This window comes from Theobroma cacao, chromosome 4, assembly GCF_000208745.1.
Source record: "Theobroma cacao cultivar B97-61/B2 chromosome 4, Criollo_cocoa_genome_V2, whole genome shotgun sequence".
Taxonomy (NCBI): domain Eukaryota; kingdom Viridiplantae; phylum Streptophyta; class Magnoliopsida; order Malvales; family Malvaceae; genus Theobroma; species Theobroma cacao.
Genome location: NC_030853.1, coordinates 550450 through 566037, shown reverse-complemented (window position 1 = coordinate 566037; position 15588 = coordinate 550450). Strand labels below are relative to the sequence as shown.

Sequence of the window (15588 nt, the reverse complement as noted above, 5' to 3'; positions counted from 1 at the left end):
GATGTTGGTGATCTTCCTGAGTTTACTGAGCCTTCATCATATAGGAGTTTAATAGGGAGTCTATTATATGCATGTGGCACTCGACCAAACATTATGTTCTCAATAAGTTACCTTTCAAGATTCATGCAAACTCCTTCAATTTCAACATTTCATGGCTGTTAAAAGAATTTTAAGATATTTGAAAGGCATCTTAGACTTTGGTTTGAGTTACAAAAGAATTTTTGAAGTCCAGCTACATGGCTTTAGTGGTAGTGATTATGCAGGGGACTCTACCGATTGTAAAAGCACTTCAGGTTATGTTTTCCCCTTAGGAATCCTGCTTTCAGCTGGAATTCCAGGAAGCAAGATGTTGTGGCTCAATCAATAGCTGAAATAGAATATATTGTTGCTACAGCTATCATAAATCAAGCAATATGGCTCAGAAAATTGATTCAAGATCTGAAGATTGAACAAAAAGGAGCCACTGAGTTATTTTGGATAAAAAGAGTGCCATTTCTATTGCTTAAAATCCTATTAACCATGGCAGAACAAAACACATTAAAGTCAAGTTCCATGCTATACATGACGCAGAAAGTAATGGTGAAGTTAAATGTAACTACTGTAGCTCCAAAAATCAAGTTGCTGATATTTTCACTAAATCATTGCCAAAGCAGAGGTTTGAAGACCTTAGATTGAAGTTAAGGGTCTGCAAAGCAAGTCCTAAGAAGGAGTGTTGAATTAAGACTTGTATTGAAGACCTGCATAGTGCTTGCTATCAACCAATGGTTTCTACCAAGATGTTTTGTGCTGTGATAGCAACTACTTCACTGTCAAAATTATGATGCTTATGCCCCTAGTAACTGACTAAGTGATGTTTTAGCTAGTAATCAATTGTGTTATCACTGTTCACAGCTTGTTTAGCAAGTTTGTAATATATATCAGAATGCTAATAATTATTAGTTGCACAACTCACATTGTTGCAGCTTCTTTTTGTCAAATAACTTTTGTTACAGCATAGTTTTTTTTTTTGGGTTTTCCCTTTGCTGCATACATATTAACTGCTTTGCACTCAGTGTATACCTGAAAGACTCTCATAAACACAGCAAATGTTACATTTTTGTTTGAGGTAAATGTTGATTGTTCTGTTCTCTAGGTAGGGTCATATTGTATACGTTTAGAGTCAACTATGGGAGGAATTTGTTTTTCTATATTGAGTTTTTGTAAAGATTTTGGACTGGTATGCATATAATATAAAGGAATTCAATAATTACAAAGGAATTCTAGTTAGAATTTATATTATTCGGATGACTACTTGAATATTATGATTTGATTTAATATATAGGAAAAAGGGTTAATTCATACGTTTCAAGAAATTTCTATAATAAGTTTAACTTCGATAATATTATACATATTCCGTATTCATTCTATTCATGGAATTGGGTGAAGGACGATTTTGCCAGTAACTCTGCCGGTTTCAAGATAGGAAAAAGCTTCTGGGGTTTGAGAAAAAGGAAACGTGCCTCTCGGATCAATGACGGGCTTCACCTTCCCATTTTCCAGGAAAGGGTTCAATCTCTCCAACATTGCCCCACTGGAAGTCAGTATGAACCTGAAAGCTGGAGCAGTCAGAGCCTTCATGGGTTCTATTGTCACCACCTGCCCACCTTCTTTGACCGCCTTCACTGCCCTTTCAGATTGCCCTGTTTCGTATTAAGTGTTTGTGAAAATAACTACAAACTAGTAGCATGCAATTAACTACATTGGAAGAGTATGTCCATTATTCAACTATACCCAAGACTGGAGAAAAACAATAAAACAAAGTATAATTATTTTCCAAATAGTTGAGATTACCAACTGCATCATATACATCATCAAATTTCTCTGGTAGATCTTCAAAGTTGTCTTTGGTATAATCAATTGCCAAATCAGCTCCCAAGCTTTTTAATAATTCCAGTTTTGCTGAGGTAGCTGCCACTTTGGATGCTCCAAAGACATGCTTTGCCAGCTGATCCAGGAGGGAAAAAACCATGGTGCCAACTCCATAGATATTAATGTACAAGGCATTGGTAAGTAAGAAGCAATTAACATAGGTATTGATGTACCTGAATTACCATGGTGCCAATCCCACCAGCACCTCCTAAAACAAGGATAGATTTGCCAGCAGAGAAGCCAGTTTTTTCAAGGCCTTCATAGGCAGTCCCAATAGCTAGGGGAATTGCAGCAGCTTCCACAAAACTCAGATTTTTTGGTTTGAGAGCCAACAGCTTCTCTTCAACAGCAGTATATTCAGCTAAAGTGCCATATCTTTTTGGGTGATCCAAGCCTTTCTCATTAATGTTCCCATACACTTCATCTCCTTCCTTTAAATTTTTTACTTGGCTGCCCACTTTCAGCACCACACCAGCAACATCGTAGCCTGGTACAGTCTGACAGAAAGTTTTACACAACAAGAACAAGTCAAGAAAAAGTTAAGGCAACATTTGAGCTTGTGCAATGTTGAGATTTCTATAGAATTTAGTCAAGGCAGACTAAGATGAGAAGAAAAAGGAATTTTACAGGTAGGGGAGAATCAGCTCCTATGAACATCCCAAGCATCCTCTTGAAATCAACTGGATTGAGCCCTGCAGCTACAACCTTGATTAGAACCTGGTCTTCTGTCAGTTGGGGAACAGCAACATCCAAGTCCAGTTTCAGAACATCAACAGGTTTTCCATGATGAGCATAAACCCAAGCCTTCATTTTAGATGGAATATTGGAAGCACTAGAAGTAGTCTCCATGAGAATAAGGGAAAGAAAGCTTTCACCAAAAATTAGAAACAAAGAGAAAGAAAGCTTTATTTGTTCTACCAACAGAAATAGCAAGTTTAACACTGGCTTTTTTTTGTTCTTAGTACTTGGACAAGATTTGATGCAACAATTTATAGGAAAGATGAAAGGGGTGATCAGTTAAAGAGTCTTGATCATTATGGCTGCTGGCTAATAGAAGACAACAGAAGTAATGTTGATGTTTAGGCTCACAATAAAAAAAGTTAAATGTGCATTTACTTTTTCTATGTGGATCCATTGGGCAATGATCTTTGTTTATTTATGGCTAATGTGATGGCCGATGGCAAAGTTTATAATTTGATATTCACTAAGTTCATCTTATAGGCCTGCAGAATACCAACTCCATTAAGATTGATCTATTATCCCTAAGAGGATTGCTGAGAAGCATCATGTCAACAGGATATTAAAAAAATCATATTTACAAAAATTCCAAGCAATTAGATCTGTCATAAACAATACCAACTCCATTAATTAACTGTTTTGTATCTCAAATTTTAAATATATTATAAGATTCAAATAATTTCAAACACTTTTACATAAATCCAATTGCGCCGGTATCACTTACATTTGTTAGAATTGTATAAAGAGCAACAAGAAATGTAGAAGAAAGCAAAGGATAAATTGACATAATCAATTCTCTTCTTGGATTGGATATGTGACCATTTTCCTGCAACTCTGCCAGTGTCAACATGGGCAAGTCCTTCCAGGGTTTGAGAGAAAGGATAAATGCCTTTGGGATCAATCACTGCCTTTACCTTCCCACTTTCCAAATACGGATTCAGTTTCTCCAAATCATCTCCATTAGAAGTGACTATGAATTTAAATGCTGGCACTGTCACAGCACCACTAACTGTCACCACTCGCCCTCCTCCTTTCATTGCCTTCACTGCCCTTTCGCATTGCCCTGTGTTTTTTTTTTTTCCCATGATTGATTGGTGTTTATAATTAGTATTTCGTCTAAGGAAAGATCAAATTTGTTAAGGATCAACAACAGCTTCATAATCTTACCAACGCAATCGTATACTACATCGAATTTCTCTGGTAGATCTTCGAAGTTCTCTTCGGTGTAATCGATTGCTAAATCAGCTCCCAAGCTCTTGAGCAACTCCAGTTTTCCAGTGCTTGCTGTAGCTGCTACTCTGGATGCCCCAAAAACATGCTTGGCCAGCTGATCAAGTAGAGGAAAGTACAAAGATGAAAAGGGATTATGTTCCAACAGTTCATAAGCCAAAATTTCATCGATATTAATTTGAACAAATTTACCTGAACGACCATGCTGCCAACCCCACCAGCACCTCCTAAGACAAGAATAGATTGACCTGCAGAAAACTGGCATCGTTGAAGGCCTTCGTAGGCAGTCCCAGTGCCAACAGGCAGTGCAGCAGCTTCAGGAAAGCTCACATTTTTTGGTTTGAGAGCTAACAACCTCTCTTCAACAGCAGTATACTCAGCTAAAGTGCCATATTGTTTCGGATGATCCAAGGCTTTCTCATGAACATTCCCATATACTTCATCTCCTACCTTTAAATTCTTTACTTGGCTTCCTACTTTCACCACCACGCCAGCAACATCATAGCCTGGAATCGTCTGAAAGGCAGAGAAACAAAAGAAGAAAGAACAAATCCTTTATTACTGCAAAACAGAAAAGTGAAACCACAAAAAAGAAAAAAAGAAAAAAACCGACAGGAAGAGAATGGTACTTACTGGAAAAGGACATTCAGCATGTATAAATATCCCAATCATCCTCTTGTTATCAGGTGGATTAAGCCCTGCCGCAGCAACCTTGACTAGAACCTGGTCTTCCTTCACTTGGGGTACAGCAACATCTGACTTGAGTTTCAGAACATCAGCAGGTTTTCCATGTTGAGCATAAACCCAAGCCTTCATTGTAGAGGGAACAGAAGCAGCACCGGCATCATTCTCCATTTTTTCAAAAGCAACGTTTTGTTCTTTCTTTGCTGTATCAATACTTACTTTCTTCTTTGTTGTTTGATAAATGATAAGACTGCAAGTATTTATAGCATTACGAATGAGCCTCAATCACTTTGGCTGCAGAGGATGGATTTGGACACCTAATGAGAACATATAAGATTGTTAAATTCTATAGTTTAATGTCCTTAATTTGTTTATTATGGCTAATGCAATGGCTGATGCCAAAACCTTAGAATCTTATAGTTTCCGTTTTCATTCAAACAATTTATAAGCATTGATTCTCTGTCCAGGTTCATTGTGCAGACACCTTTCATCATATGACCATTCCTAGGTTGCCATCGAAACTGGATCGAATTTGGAGACCATCATTTGACCTTTCGTCCCAGCCTCGTAGCAAAAAGTATAAAATCATTGAAGTAGCACCACCTACCTAATCCTTAATGAAATTATTTTAATCTTTAATGTCTCTTACAGGTAAATTTTTAATTAACATTATAGTGAGAACAAGCTGACAACATTGTAAATTTTGCTTATTAAAGAAATAGCAGCCAGGATTTGGGTTTTGGGTCATTAGTGTTAGAGAATAACACCAGCATGGACACGTGCAAGCATTTTGACAATATAATTAGTGCTTAGTATGCTTTCTTGTTGTCAATATCTCTGATGTTAGGATAGTATAATGCTGTGTTGTTTTCATCTTATTTGAACACTTGTTAAGCGGTTGTCACAGGTGTTATACACTCTAATATCTTGTCATATATATGATCACTGTGTGATTATCATGTACTGTGAATGGATACCCTGTTTTGCAAATCAGCTTCACTAGTTCTCTCCAAGCTTCTCTCTGCTTTTGAGATATAGTAAAAGTCATGACTGTAACAATTAGATTACAAAGAACAACACATTGGTATTGGAAATTACAATCCAAGTGGATTAAGTTTAAGGTTTGAACTGAGCAAATAATAAAAAAGCTTAAGGTTTGCTTCTAAATTCAATTGATTTGGCATGTGATACAAGGACTGATCTCTTCCTTGTGATAAGCCATTGACAGGATACCAAACTCTAAAAATCTTTCTTCCAAAGGCATTGCATTCTCTTTCGCTATCTCTCCAGAAGATCTTCCCTGTGACAAGCTAATGACCACAATTGGGCCCTGACAAGGTAAATTCGATAAGCTGCTACTTCTTTTATTTTTAAGGATAAGCATTAAAAACTAGTAATATCTTTTTTAAGTTTTATTAATCCAACGTTATTCCTCTCTTAACAAACTCTTATTAATACCATCATTACATATAACAACACAGGTGGATGCTCAACCAGAAAGAAAGATAGATAAAGTACATTGATGATTTTCCTTTTCTCTTGGTATTATAGATATATGACTACTTTTCCAGTAACTCTGCCAGTTTCAAGATGGGCAAAGGCTTCCCTGGTTTGAGAAAAAGGAAATACGCCTTTGGGATCAATCATTGGCTTAACCTTCCCACTCTCCAAGAAAGGATTCAGTTTCTCCAAAACAGCCCCATTGGAAGTGAGAACGAACATAACAGCTGGTGGAACCACCGGACTTGTCCCAACTATTGTCACAACATGCCCTCCTTCCTTCACTGCCTTCACTGCCCTTTCACATTCTCCTGTTTACACAAACCATACACATGTTGATTTGTCAGTTAACAAAAATAAAACTGATGCTAAGTACTTGCTATCTAACTTCTTAGAAATTAAAGAAATTCAACAATGGTTTTAGAATCTAACCAACTGCATCATAGACTACATCGAATTTCTCTGGCAGATCTTCATAGTTTTCCCTGGTGTAATCAATAGGCAAATCAGCACCCAAGCTCTTCAGCAAATCCAGTTTCCCTGTACTTGAGGTAGCTGCTACTTTGGATGCTCCATAGACTTGCTTAGCTAGCTGATCCAGGTGCAAATGACATTAATCGATAGAGACAGGGAAGAATTCAAGTTCTAATTCAAAATCCAAAACTTATTAGTAAGAAAAAATTATCAGTAAAAAAGAGAAACTAATTAAGGATGAAACAACCATTCAAGTCCTCAGAACTCACTCCAAATAGTATGTAGAACTTGTGATAAGGATGCCAATAATTGGATTCAGCCAATCTTGCAGAAAACGATTTTTCTTGGAGAATTAGCAAGAGCCGAGAAAGGGAAGTTAGCAGATATAATTTACCTGAATAATCATGGTGCCAACCCCACCTGCACCACCCAAGACAAGGATAGATTTGCCAGCAGAAAACTGAGACCGTTCAAGGCCTTCATGGGCGGTCTCAATGGCTAAGGGCAGCCCTGCAGCTTCAATAAAACTCAGATTTTTCGGTTTGAAAGCCAACAGCCTCTCTTCAACAGCAGTGTATTCAGCTATAGTTCCAAATTGTTTTGGGTGATCCAAGGCCTTCTCATTAATGTCCCCATATACTTCATCCCCTTCCTTAAATTTCTTTACTTGGCTTCCCACTTTAACCACCACACCAGCAACATCATAGCCTGGAACAATCTGACAAAATAGAATAACATAAGAAGAAATTTTAAAAGAAATTACATAGGAATTTTTGTGCTAGGCTGAAGTATTAATAACATAGAAAACGACTTGTCATATGACAATAACAAGACAACAAGATTTGCTTCATATTTTATAGCTCGTTCTGTGTTTTTCCTTGTTTTTTTAAAGAGATCACTTTATCCTACCTGACCTCAGGGAATCAGCTGCTTTTTTTATTCTTTCATTGATTCCTGTTAGAAGGACTGTTTCTACTAGACTAAAAATCCCGAAGCTCTCATAATCTATATGTTCTTTGCATGTTTCTGAACAGTAATTAGCAGATATTTAATCAGACCATAATTATAGTTAACCACAGTCTTCTTCCTCTAGCTTGACACCACACAGAAGGAAAAGTTTTAGCAAAGAAAATAACGAGTATTGGAAGAGAAAGAGACTTACAGGTAAAGGAGAATCTGTGGCTTTGATTAATCCAAGCATTCTCTTGAAATCAACAGGATTAATCCCTGCTGCTACAACTTTGACCAGAACCTGGTCATCATTCAGTTGGGGTACAGCAACATCTGAGCCTAATTTCAGGACATCAGATGATTTTCCATATTCAGCATAAGTCCAGGCCTTCATTTGAGATGGAAGAGTTGCGCTTGAAGCCATGAGAAATGTAAACAAGCTTTCCTTTGATCAACTAGCTAGCTAGGAGATACAGGTAAGAATCTCAATCACTGATCATCCTATCTGCTAACCTTTGTTAACTTATAGTAGTAATTTTTACTCATCCACTGCACATAATTCATTACAACAGTTAATCAAGTAAGGCCAAGAGTTGAGGTTGGTGAAACAATGCCAAAATTGAGGCTTCCGTAGTTGAGATATTTTTCCGTGTAGGTAGAATGTCCACCACCTATATTGGTGTAAGGTTTGAAAGCAAAGGGTTTCTGGTCTGCCCAAAAAGGCAAAGATCAAATCAGAAAAGTTAAGAAATGCATAGGTACTAATTTATGGCCATGTTCATTTCGTAGGCCCCCAGATAAGGATTTAATTGCAGTCCTGGCAAAAGGTAGTTGGCTGGAAATGAAAAGACAAAAGTTGAATATGTGGTAAGGAAATGAGTAGATGTTCACTACTTCCATATGTAATGTAAGTAGCCTGCTGGCCGGACGATGCGCTAGAAATAGTAAAATTTTTTTTAATTGAGTTAGAAAATATTTAAGTGGTACCACATACCTAATCCAAAATGAACTTATTTTAATCTTTAATTGTCTCTTACAGGCAAATTTTTAACGAACATTATGGTCTGAACAAGCTGACCACATGGTAAACTTTGCCTATTGAAGAAATAGCAGCCAAGATTTGGATTTTGGGTCATTAGATTACAAAGAATAACACATTGGAATTGGTAATTACAATCCAAGTTGATTAAGTTTAAGGTTTGAACTGAGCCAAAAAAAAAATTGAGGTTTGCTTCTAAATTCAATTGATTTGGCATGTGATACAAAGACTGATCTCTTCCCTGTGATAAGCCATTGACAGGGTAACAAACTCCAAAAATCTTTCTTCGATGCATTGCATTCTCTTTTGCTGTATCTCCAGAAGATCTTGCACAGAATGTTATTAAAAAACTCTCACTGTAAATTACATTGATAATTCTTCTCATGGGATTGGATATAGGACCACAGTTTGGCCCTTACATGATAAATTTCATAAGTTGCTAGCCCTTTCATTTTTAGGTTCATTCATTTTTTGATTTGACCCCTTTTAAATGTAATTATTATATATAGTTGTTCCCCTAAACCTTTTTAGTTTTTTAATTAAATTAACTTAATAGGCTGTCACATACCCAAGAAAGAAAAGAATAAAAGGATTTCCTAGCTCCTTTTATTTCTTTCTTCCTTCCTTCCTTCAAGGACATGAAAAGAAAATTAACAAGGAATATCACAATTACAAGCAGAAATCTTTCCACATTTCCCAACAGCCTCGGTTCCAAACTTAGCTTGACATCTTTCAGTGCACTCCGTAGTAATGCACTCTGTCATGCTTTCCAAAAATACTCTGCAAGTTTTAGCCTCTGCCCTGATTGATTTATCACTTTCTGAATGTATATATAACATGCATAATTGAATTAAACCCTCCAGAAATAAAGAAGAAATTCTTGATAAAAAGAAAAAAAGAGTAAAGATTCTTGTATAGTACAAAATAATCAAGAAAACAAAGTGAGAGAAGGAGATTCACCAAAACTGCAGAAGAGAAGGATCAAAAGGAGAAAGGAAATCAAACCCTTCATGATGAATTGAATGTACTTTTGGTTGGTTAGAAGAAGTTGAACTTCAATGAGAATTTTGCTTGGGCAGGACTATTCTATATTATATACATGTGAGCTATGGACAGAGTTTAAATGAGAAGACCATATATGGTAATAAATCTTTGTTCGGATTTTGATTTGCATTTTATGGTAAATTGCAAGTTTCTGATCAGCTTAAGAAGGTAATCCCCTCAAAAAAATTGGTATATATTATATGATAAAGTAAACAAACATCATAATGAATCTTGATTTTATTCTTGTTTTTGGAAGATATGAAATATCTTAATTACTCCATTTTAAGGTTAAACATTAAAAACTAGCAATATCTTTTTTTAACTTTTATTAATCCAATGTCACACCCCCTTTTAACAAGCTCTTAGGACAATATCATAACTTATAACAACAAAGTATTGGTGTATTTTTAAAATAAAAGATTGTATCTTCATATGAAAAATTGTAAATAAAAAGTTATATTTTTTTCATATAAAAAGTTATGACTATTTGAAAGTCACATTAATGGAAAGGTTATTTCATATAGTGGTATATTGTAGGCTTACATTTTCAAATGAATTTTCCACTCTCTTTTTTATTGAAGAAGCTTACGTTATGAATTCTCTTTCATATATACAACGATCTCTTCATTCTCGTTGTTATGGAGAGACTATTAAAATCCTCTACGAGAAATTATGTGTTTCAAAACCCCCAAGCCTTTTTAATGGTATATAAAAAATGCATTATATGACTAAATTAGAATTAATATCTAAAATTAATGAAAATGATGATTTGTGCAAACCATGCACGATTACTTAAATTACAATAAACTAAATACTTAATAATATTTATAGACGACTTTTTTTATGCAACAATTTATAAGAAAGGTGGAAAGTCTAATCATTATGGGTGCTGGCTAGTAGAAGACAACAGTGGAAATGGTGATTTTTAAGCTCACAATAGAAAAAGTTAAAATATGCATTTATTTTTTCTATGTAGATCCATTGGGCAATGATCTTTGTTTATTTATGGCTAATGTGATGGCTGATGGCAAAGTTTATAATTAGAGTTAGATATTCACTAAGCTCGTTTTATACGTTTGCAGAATATAATTAATATATATTATTAAAAGAAATTTAAAATAAAATAATTATATTTAATAGTAAATAAAATGAAATTCTCGTAAGATCACTTAATAAAATTAATCCATTACTCTTGCGAAAATTCTCAAAAAAATCTCATATTTACAAAAATTCTAAACGATGGGATTTGTCATAAATAACAACAACTCTATTAATTAACTGTTTTATATTTCAAAATTTAAATATATTATAAGAATTTCAAATACTTTTATGTATTGACACCATCAATTCTCTTCTTGGATCGGATATACGACCACTTTTCCTGCAACTCTGCCAGTGTCAACATGGGCAAGTCCTTCCAGGGTTTGAGAGAAAGGATAAATGCCTTTGGGATCAATCACTGCCTTTACCTTCCCACTATCCAAATAAGGATTCAGTTTCTCCAAATCAGCTCCATTAGAAGTGACTATGAATTTAAATGCTGGCACTGTCACAGCACCGCTAACTGTCACCACTCGCCCTCCTCCTTTCATTGCCTTCACTGCCCTTTCGCATTGCCCTGTTTTTTTTTTTTTTTACCATGATTAATTGGTGTTTATAATTAGTCTTTTGTCTAAGGAAAGATCAAATTTGTTAAGGATCAACAACAGATTCATAATCTTACCAACGCAATGGTATACTACATCGAATTTCTCTGGTAGATCTTCGAAGTTCTCTTTGGTGTAATCGATTGCTAAATCAGCTCCCAAGCTCTTGAGCAACTCCAGTTTTCCAGTGCTTGCTGTAGCTGCTACTCTGGATGCCCCAAAAACATGCTTGGCTAGCTGATCAAGTAGAGGAAAGTACAAAGATGAAAAGGGATTATGTTCCAACAGTTCATAATCCAAAATTTCATCGAGATTAATTTGAACAAATTTACCTGAACGACCATGCTGCCAACCCCACCAGCACCTCCTAAGACAAGAATAGATTGACCTGCAGAAAACTGGCATCGTTGAAGGCCTTCGTAGGCAGTCCCAGTGCCAACAGGCAGTGCAGCAGCTTCAGGAAAGCTCACATTTTTTGGTTTGAGAGCTAACAACCTCTCTTCAACAGCAGTATACTCAGCTAAAGTGCCATATTGTTTCGGATGATCCAAGGCTTTCTCATGAACATTCCCATATACTTCATCTCCTACCTTTAAATTCTTTACTTGGCTTCCTACTTTCACCACCACGCCAGCAACATCATAGCCTGGAATCGTCTGAAAGGCAGAGAAACAAAAGAAGAAAGAACAAATCCTTTATTACTGCAAAACAGAAAAGTGAAACCACAAAAAAGAAAAAAAGAAAAAAACCGACAGGAAGAGAATGGTACTTACTGGAAAAGGACATTCAGCATGTATAAATATCCCAATCATCCTCTTGTTATCAGGTGGATTAAGCCCTGCCGCAACAACCTTGACTAGAACCTGGTCTTCCTTCACTTGGGGTACAGCAACATCTGACTTGAGTTTCAGAACATCAGCAGGTTTTCCATGTTGAGCATAAACCCAAGCCTTCATTGTAGAGGGAACAGAAGCAGCACCGGCATCATTCTCCATTTTTTCAAAAGCAACGTTTTGTTCTTTCTTTGCTGTATCAATACTTACTTTCTTCTTTGTTGTTTGATAAATGATAAGACTGCAAGTATTTATAGCATTACGAATGAGCCTCAATCACTTTGGCTGCAGAGAATGGATTTGGACACCTAATGAGAACATATAAGATTGTTAAATTCTATAGTTTAATGTCCTTAATTTGTTTATTATGGCTAATGCAATGGCTGATGCCAAAACCTTAGAATCTTATAGTTTCCGTTTTCATTCAAACAATTTATAAGCATTGATTCTCTGTCCAGGTTCATTGTGCAGACACCTTTCATCATATGACCATTCCTAGGTTGCCATCGAAACTGGATCGAATTTGGAGACCATCATTTGAACTTTCGTCCCAGCCTCGCAGCAAAAGGTATAAAATCATTGAAGTAGCACCACCTACCTAATCCTTAATGAAATTATTTTAATCTTTAATGTCTCTTACAGGTAAATTTTTAATTAACATTATAGTGAGAACAAGCTGACAACATTGTAAATTTTGCTTATTAAAGAAATAGCAGCCAGGATTTGGGTTTTGGGTCATTAGTGTTAGAGAATAACACCAGCATGGACACGTGCAAGCATTTTGACAATATAATTAGTGCTTAGTATGCTTTCTTGTTGTCAATATCTCTGATGTTAGGATAGTATAATGCTGTGTTGTTTTCATCTTATTTGAACACTTGTTAAGCGGTTGTCACAGGTGTTATACACTCTAATATCTTGTCATATATATGATCACTGTGTGATTATCATGTACTGTGAATGGATACCCTGTTTTGCAAATCAGCTTCACTAGTTCTCTCCAAGCTTCTCTCTGCTTTTGAGATATAGTAAAAGTCATGACTGTAACAATTAGATTACAAAGAACAACACATTGGTATTGGAAATTACAATCCAAGTGGATTAAGTTTAAGGTTTGAACTGAGCAAATAATAAAAAAGCTTAAGGTTTGCTTCTAAATTCAATTGATTTGGCATGTGATACAAGGACTGATCTCTTCCTTGTGATAAGCCATTGACAGGATACCAAACTCTAAAAATCTTTCTTCCAAAGGCATTGCATTCTCTTTCGCTATCTCTCCAGAAGATCTTCCCTGTGACAAGCTAATGACCACAATTGGGCCCTGACAAGGTAAATTCGATAAGCTGCTACTTCTTTTATTTTTAAGGATAAGCATTAAAAACTAGTAATATCTTTTTTAAGTTTTATTAATCCAACGTTATTCCTCTCTTAACAAACTCTTATTAATACCATCATTACATATAACAACACAGGTGGATGCTCAACCAGAAAGAAAGATAGATAAAGTACATTGATGATTTTCCTTTTCTCTTGGTATTATAGATATATGACTACTTTTCCAGTAACTCTGCCAGTTTCAAGATGGGCAAAGGCTTCCCTGGTTTGAGAAAAAGGAAATACGCCTTTGGGATCAATCATTGGCTTAACCTTCCCACTCTCCAAGAAAGGATTCAGTTTCTCCAAAACAGCCCCATTGGAAGTGAGAACGAACATAACAGCTGGTGGAACCACCGGACTTGTCCCAACTATTGTCACAACATGCCCTCCTTCCTTCACTGCCTTCACTGCCCTTTCAGATTCTCCTGTTTACACAAACCATACACATGTTGATTTGTCAGTTAACAAAAATAAAACTGATGCTAAGTACTTGCTATCTAACTTCTTAGAAATTAAAGAAATTCAACAATGGTTTTAGAATCTAACCAACTGCATCATAGACTACATCGAATTTCTCTGGCAGATCTTCATAGTTTTCCCTGGTGTAATCAATAGGCAAATCAGCACCCAAGCTCTTCAGCAAATCCAGTTTCCCTGTACTTGAGGTAGCTGCTACTTTGGATGCTCCATAGACTTGCTTAGCTAGCTGATCCAGGTGCAAATGACATTAATCGATAGAGACAGGGAAGAATTCAAGTTCTAATTCAAAATCCAAAACTTATTAGTAAGAAAAAATTATCAGTAAAAAAGAGAAACTAATTAAGGATGAAACAACCATTCAAGTCCTCAGAACTCACTCCAAATAGTATGTAGAACTTGTGATAAGGATGCCAATAATTGGATTCAGCCAATCTTGCAGAAAACGATTTTTCTTGGAGAATTAGCAAGAGCCGAGAAAGGGAAGTTAGCAGATATAATTTACCTGAATAATCATGGTGCCAACCCCACCTGCACCACCCAAGACAAGGATAGATTTGCCAGCAGAAAACTGAGACCGTTCAAGGCCTTCATGGGCGGTCTCAATGGCTAAGGGCAGCCCTGCAGCTTCAATAAAACTCAGATTTTTCGGTTTGAAAGCCAACAGCCTCTCTTCAACAGCAGTGTATTCAGCTATAGTTCCAAATTGTTTTGGGTGATCCAAGGCCTTCTCATTAATGTCCCCATATACTTCATCCCCTTCCTTAAATTTCTTTACTTGGCTTCCCACTTTAACCACCACACCAGCAACATCATAGCCTGGAACAATCTGACAAAATAGAATAACATAAGAAGAAATTTTAAAAGAAATTACATAGGAATTTTTGTGCTAGGCTGAAGTATTAATAACATAGAAAACGACTTGTCATATGACAATAACAAGACAACAAGATTTGCTTCATATTTTATAGCTCGTTCTGTGTTTTTCCTTGTTTTTTTAAAGAGATCACTTTATCCTACCTGACCTCAGGGAATCAGCTGCTTTTTTTATTCTTTCATTGATTCCTGTTAGAAGGACTGTTTCTACTAGACTAAAAATCCCGAAGCTCTCATAATCTATATGTTCTTTGCATGTTTCTGAACAGTAATTAGCAGATATTTAATCAGACCATAATTATAGTTAACCACAGTCTTCTTCCTCTAGCTTGACACCACACAGAAGGAAAAGTTTTAGCAAAGAAAATAACGAGTATTGGAAGAGAAAGAGACTTACAGGTAAAGGAGAATCTGTGGCTTTGATTAATCCAAGCATTCTCTTGAAATCAACAGGATTAATCCCTGCTGCTACAACTTTGACCAGAACCTGGTCATCATTCAGTTGGGGTACAGCAACATCTGAGCCTAATTTCAGGACATCAGATGATTTTCCATATTCAGCATAAGTCCAGGCCTTCATTTGAGATGGAAGAGTTGCGCTTGAAGCCATGAGAAATGTAAACAAGCTTTCCTTTGATCAACTAGCTAGCTAGGAGATACAGGTAAGAATCTCAATCACTGATCATCCTATCTGCTAACCTTTGTTAACTTATAGTAGTAATTTTTACTCATCCACTGCACATAATTCATTACAACAGTTAATCAAGTAAGGCCAAGAGTTGAGGTTGGTGAAACAATGCCAAAATTGAGG

General features: G+C 36.1%; 4 protein-coding genes and 1 pseudogene across 4 annotated transcripts; all 5 read right to left on the bottom strand.

The window, feature by feature from the left end:
• On the bottom strand, positions 1408–2757 carry LOC18600754 (2-methylene-furan-3-one reductase). The gene is made up of 4 exons (XM_018119342.1): positions 2536–2757; positions 2082–2405; positions 1831–1984; positions 1408–1679 (listed from the first exon to the last, which is right to left on the bottom strand). Exons 1-4 carry the CDS (start codon positions 2755–2757, stop codon positions 1408–1410), a joined length of 972 nt encoding a protein of 323 aa, XP_017974831.1.
• LOC108661670 lies at positions 3422–4914 on the bottom strand (annotated as a pseudogene).
• On the bottom strand, positions 5799–8104 carry LOC18600752 (2-methylene-furan-3-one reductase). Its single transcript, XM_018118648.1, has 4 exons — positions 7697–8104; positions 6929–7252; positions 6493–6652; positions 5799–6371 (listed from the first exon to the last, which is right to left on the bottom strand). Exons 1-4 carry the CDS (start codon positions 7907–7909, stop codon positions 6106–6108), a joined length of 963 nt encoding a protein of 320 aa, XP_017974137.1. The 5' UTR covers positions 7910–8104; the 3' UTR covers positions 5799–6105.
• On the bottom strand, positions 10912–12708 carry LOC18600753 (2-methylene-furan-3-one reductase). The gene is made up of 4 exons (XM_007031396.2): positions 11988–12708; positions 11547–11870; positions 11292–11451; positions 10912–11186 (listed from the first exon to the last, which is right to left on the bottom strand). The coding sequence occupies exons 1-4, from the start codon at positions 12207–12209 to the stop codon at positions 10912–10914; spliced, it is 981 nt and encodes a 326-aa protein (XP_007031458.2). The 5' UTR covers positions 12210–12708.
• LOC108660475 (2-methylene-furan-3-one reductase-like) lies at positions 13224–15588 on the bottom strand. Its single transcript, XM_018119939.1, has 4 exons — positions 15175–15588; positions 14407–14730; positions 13971–14130; positions 13224–13849 (listed from the first exon to the last, which is right to left on the bottom strand). Exons 1-4 carry the CDS (start codon positions 15385–15387, stop codon positions 13584–13586), a joined length of 963 nt encoding a protein of 320 aa, XP_017975428.1. The 5' UTR covers positions 15388–15588; the 3' UTR covers positions 13224–13583.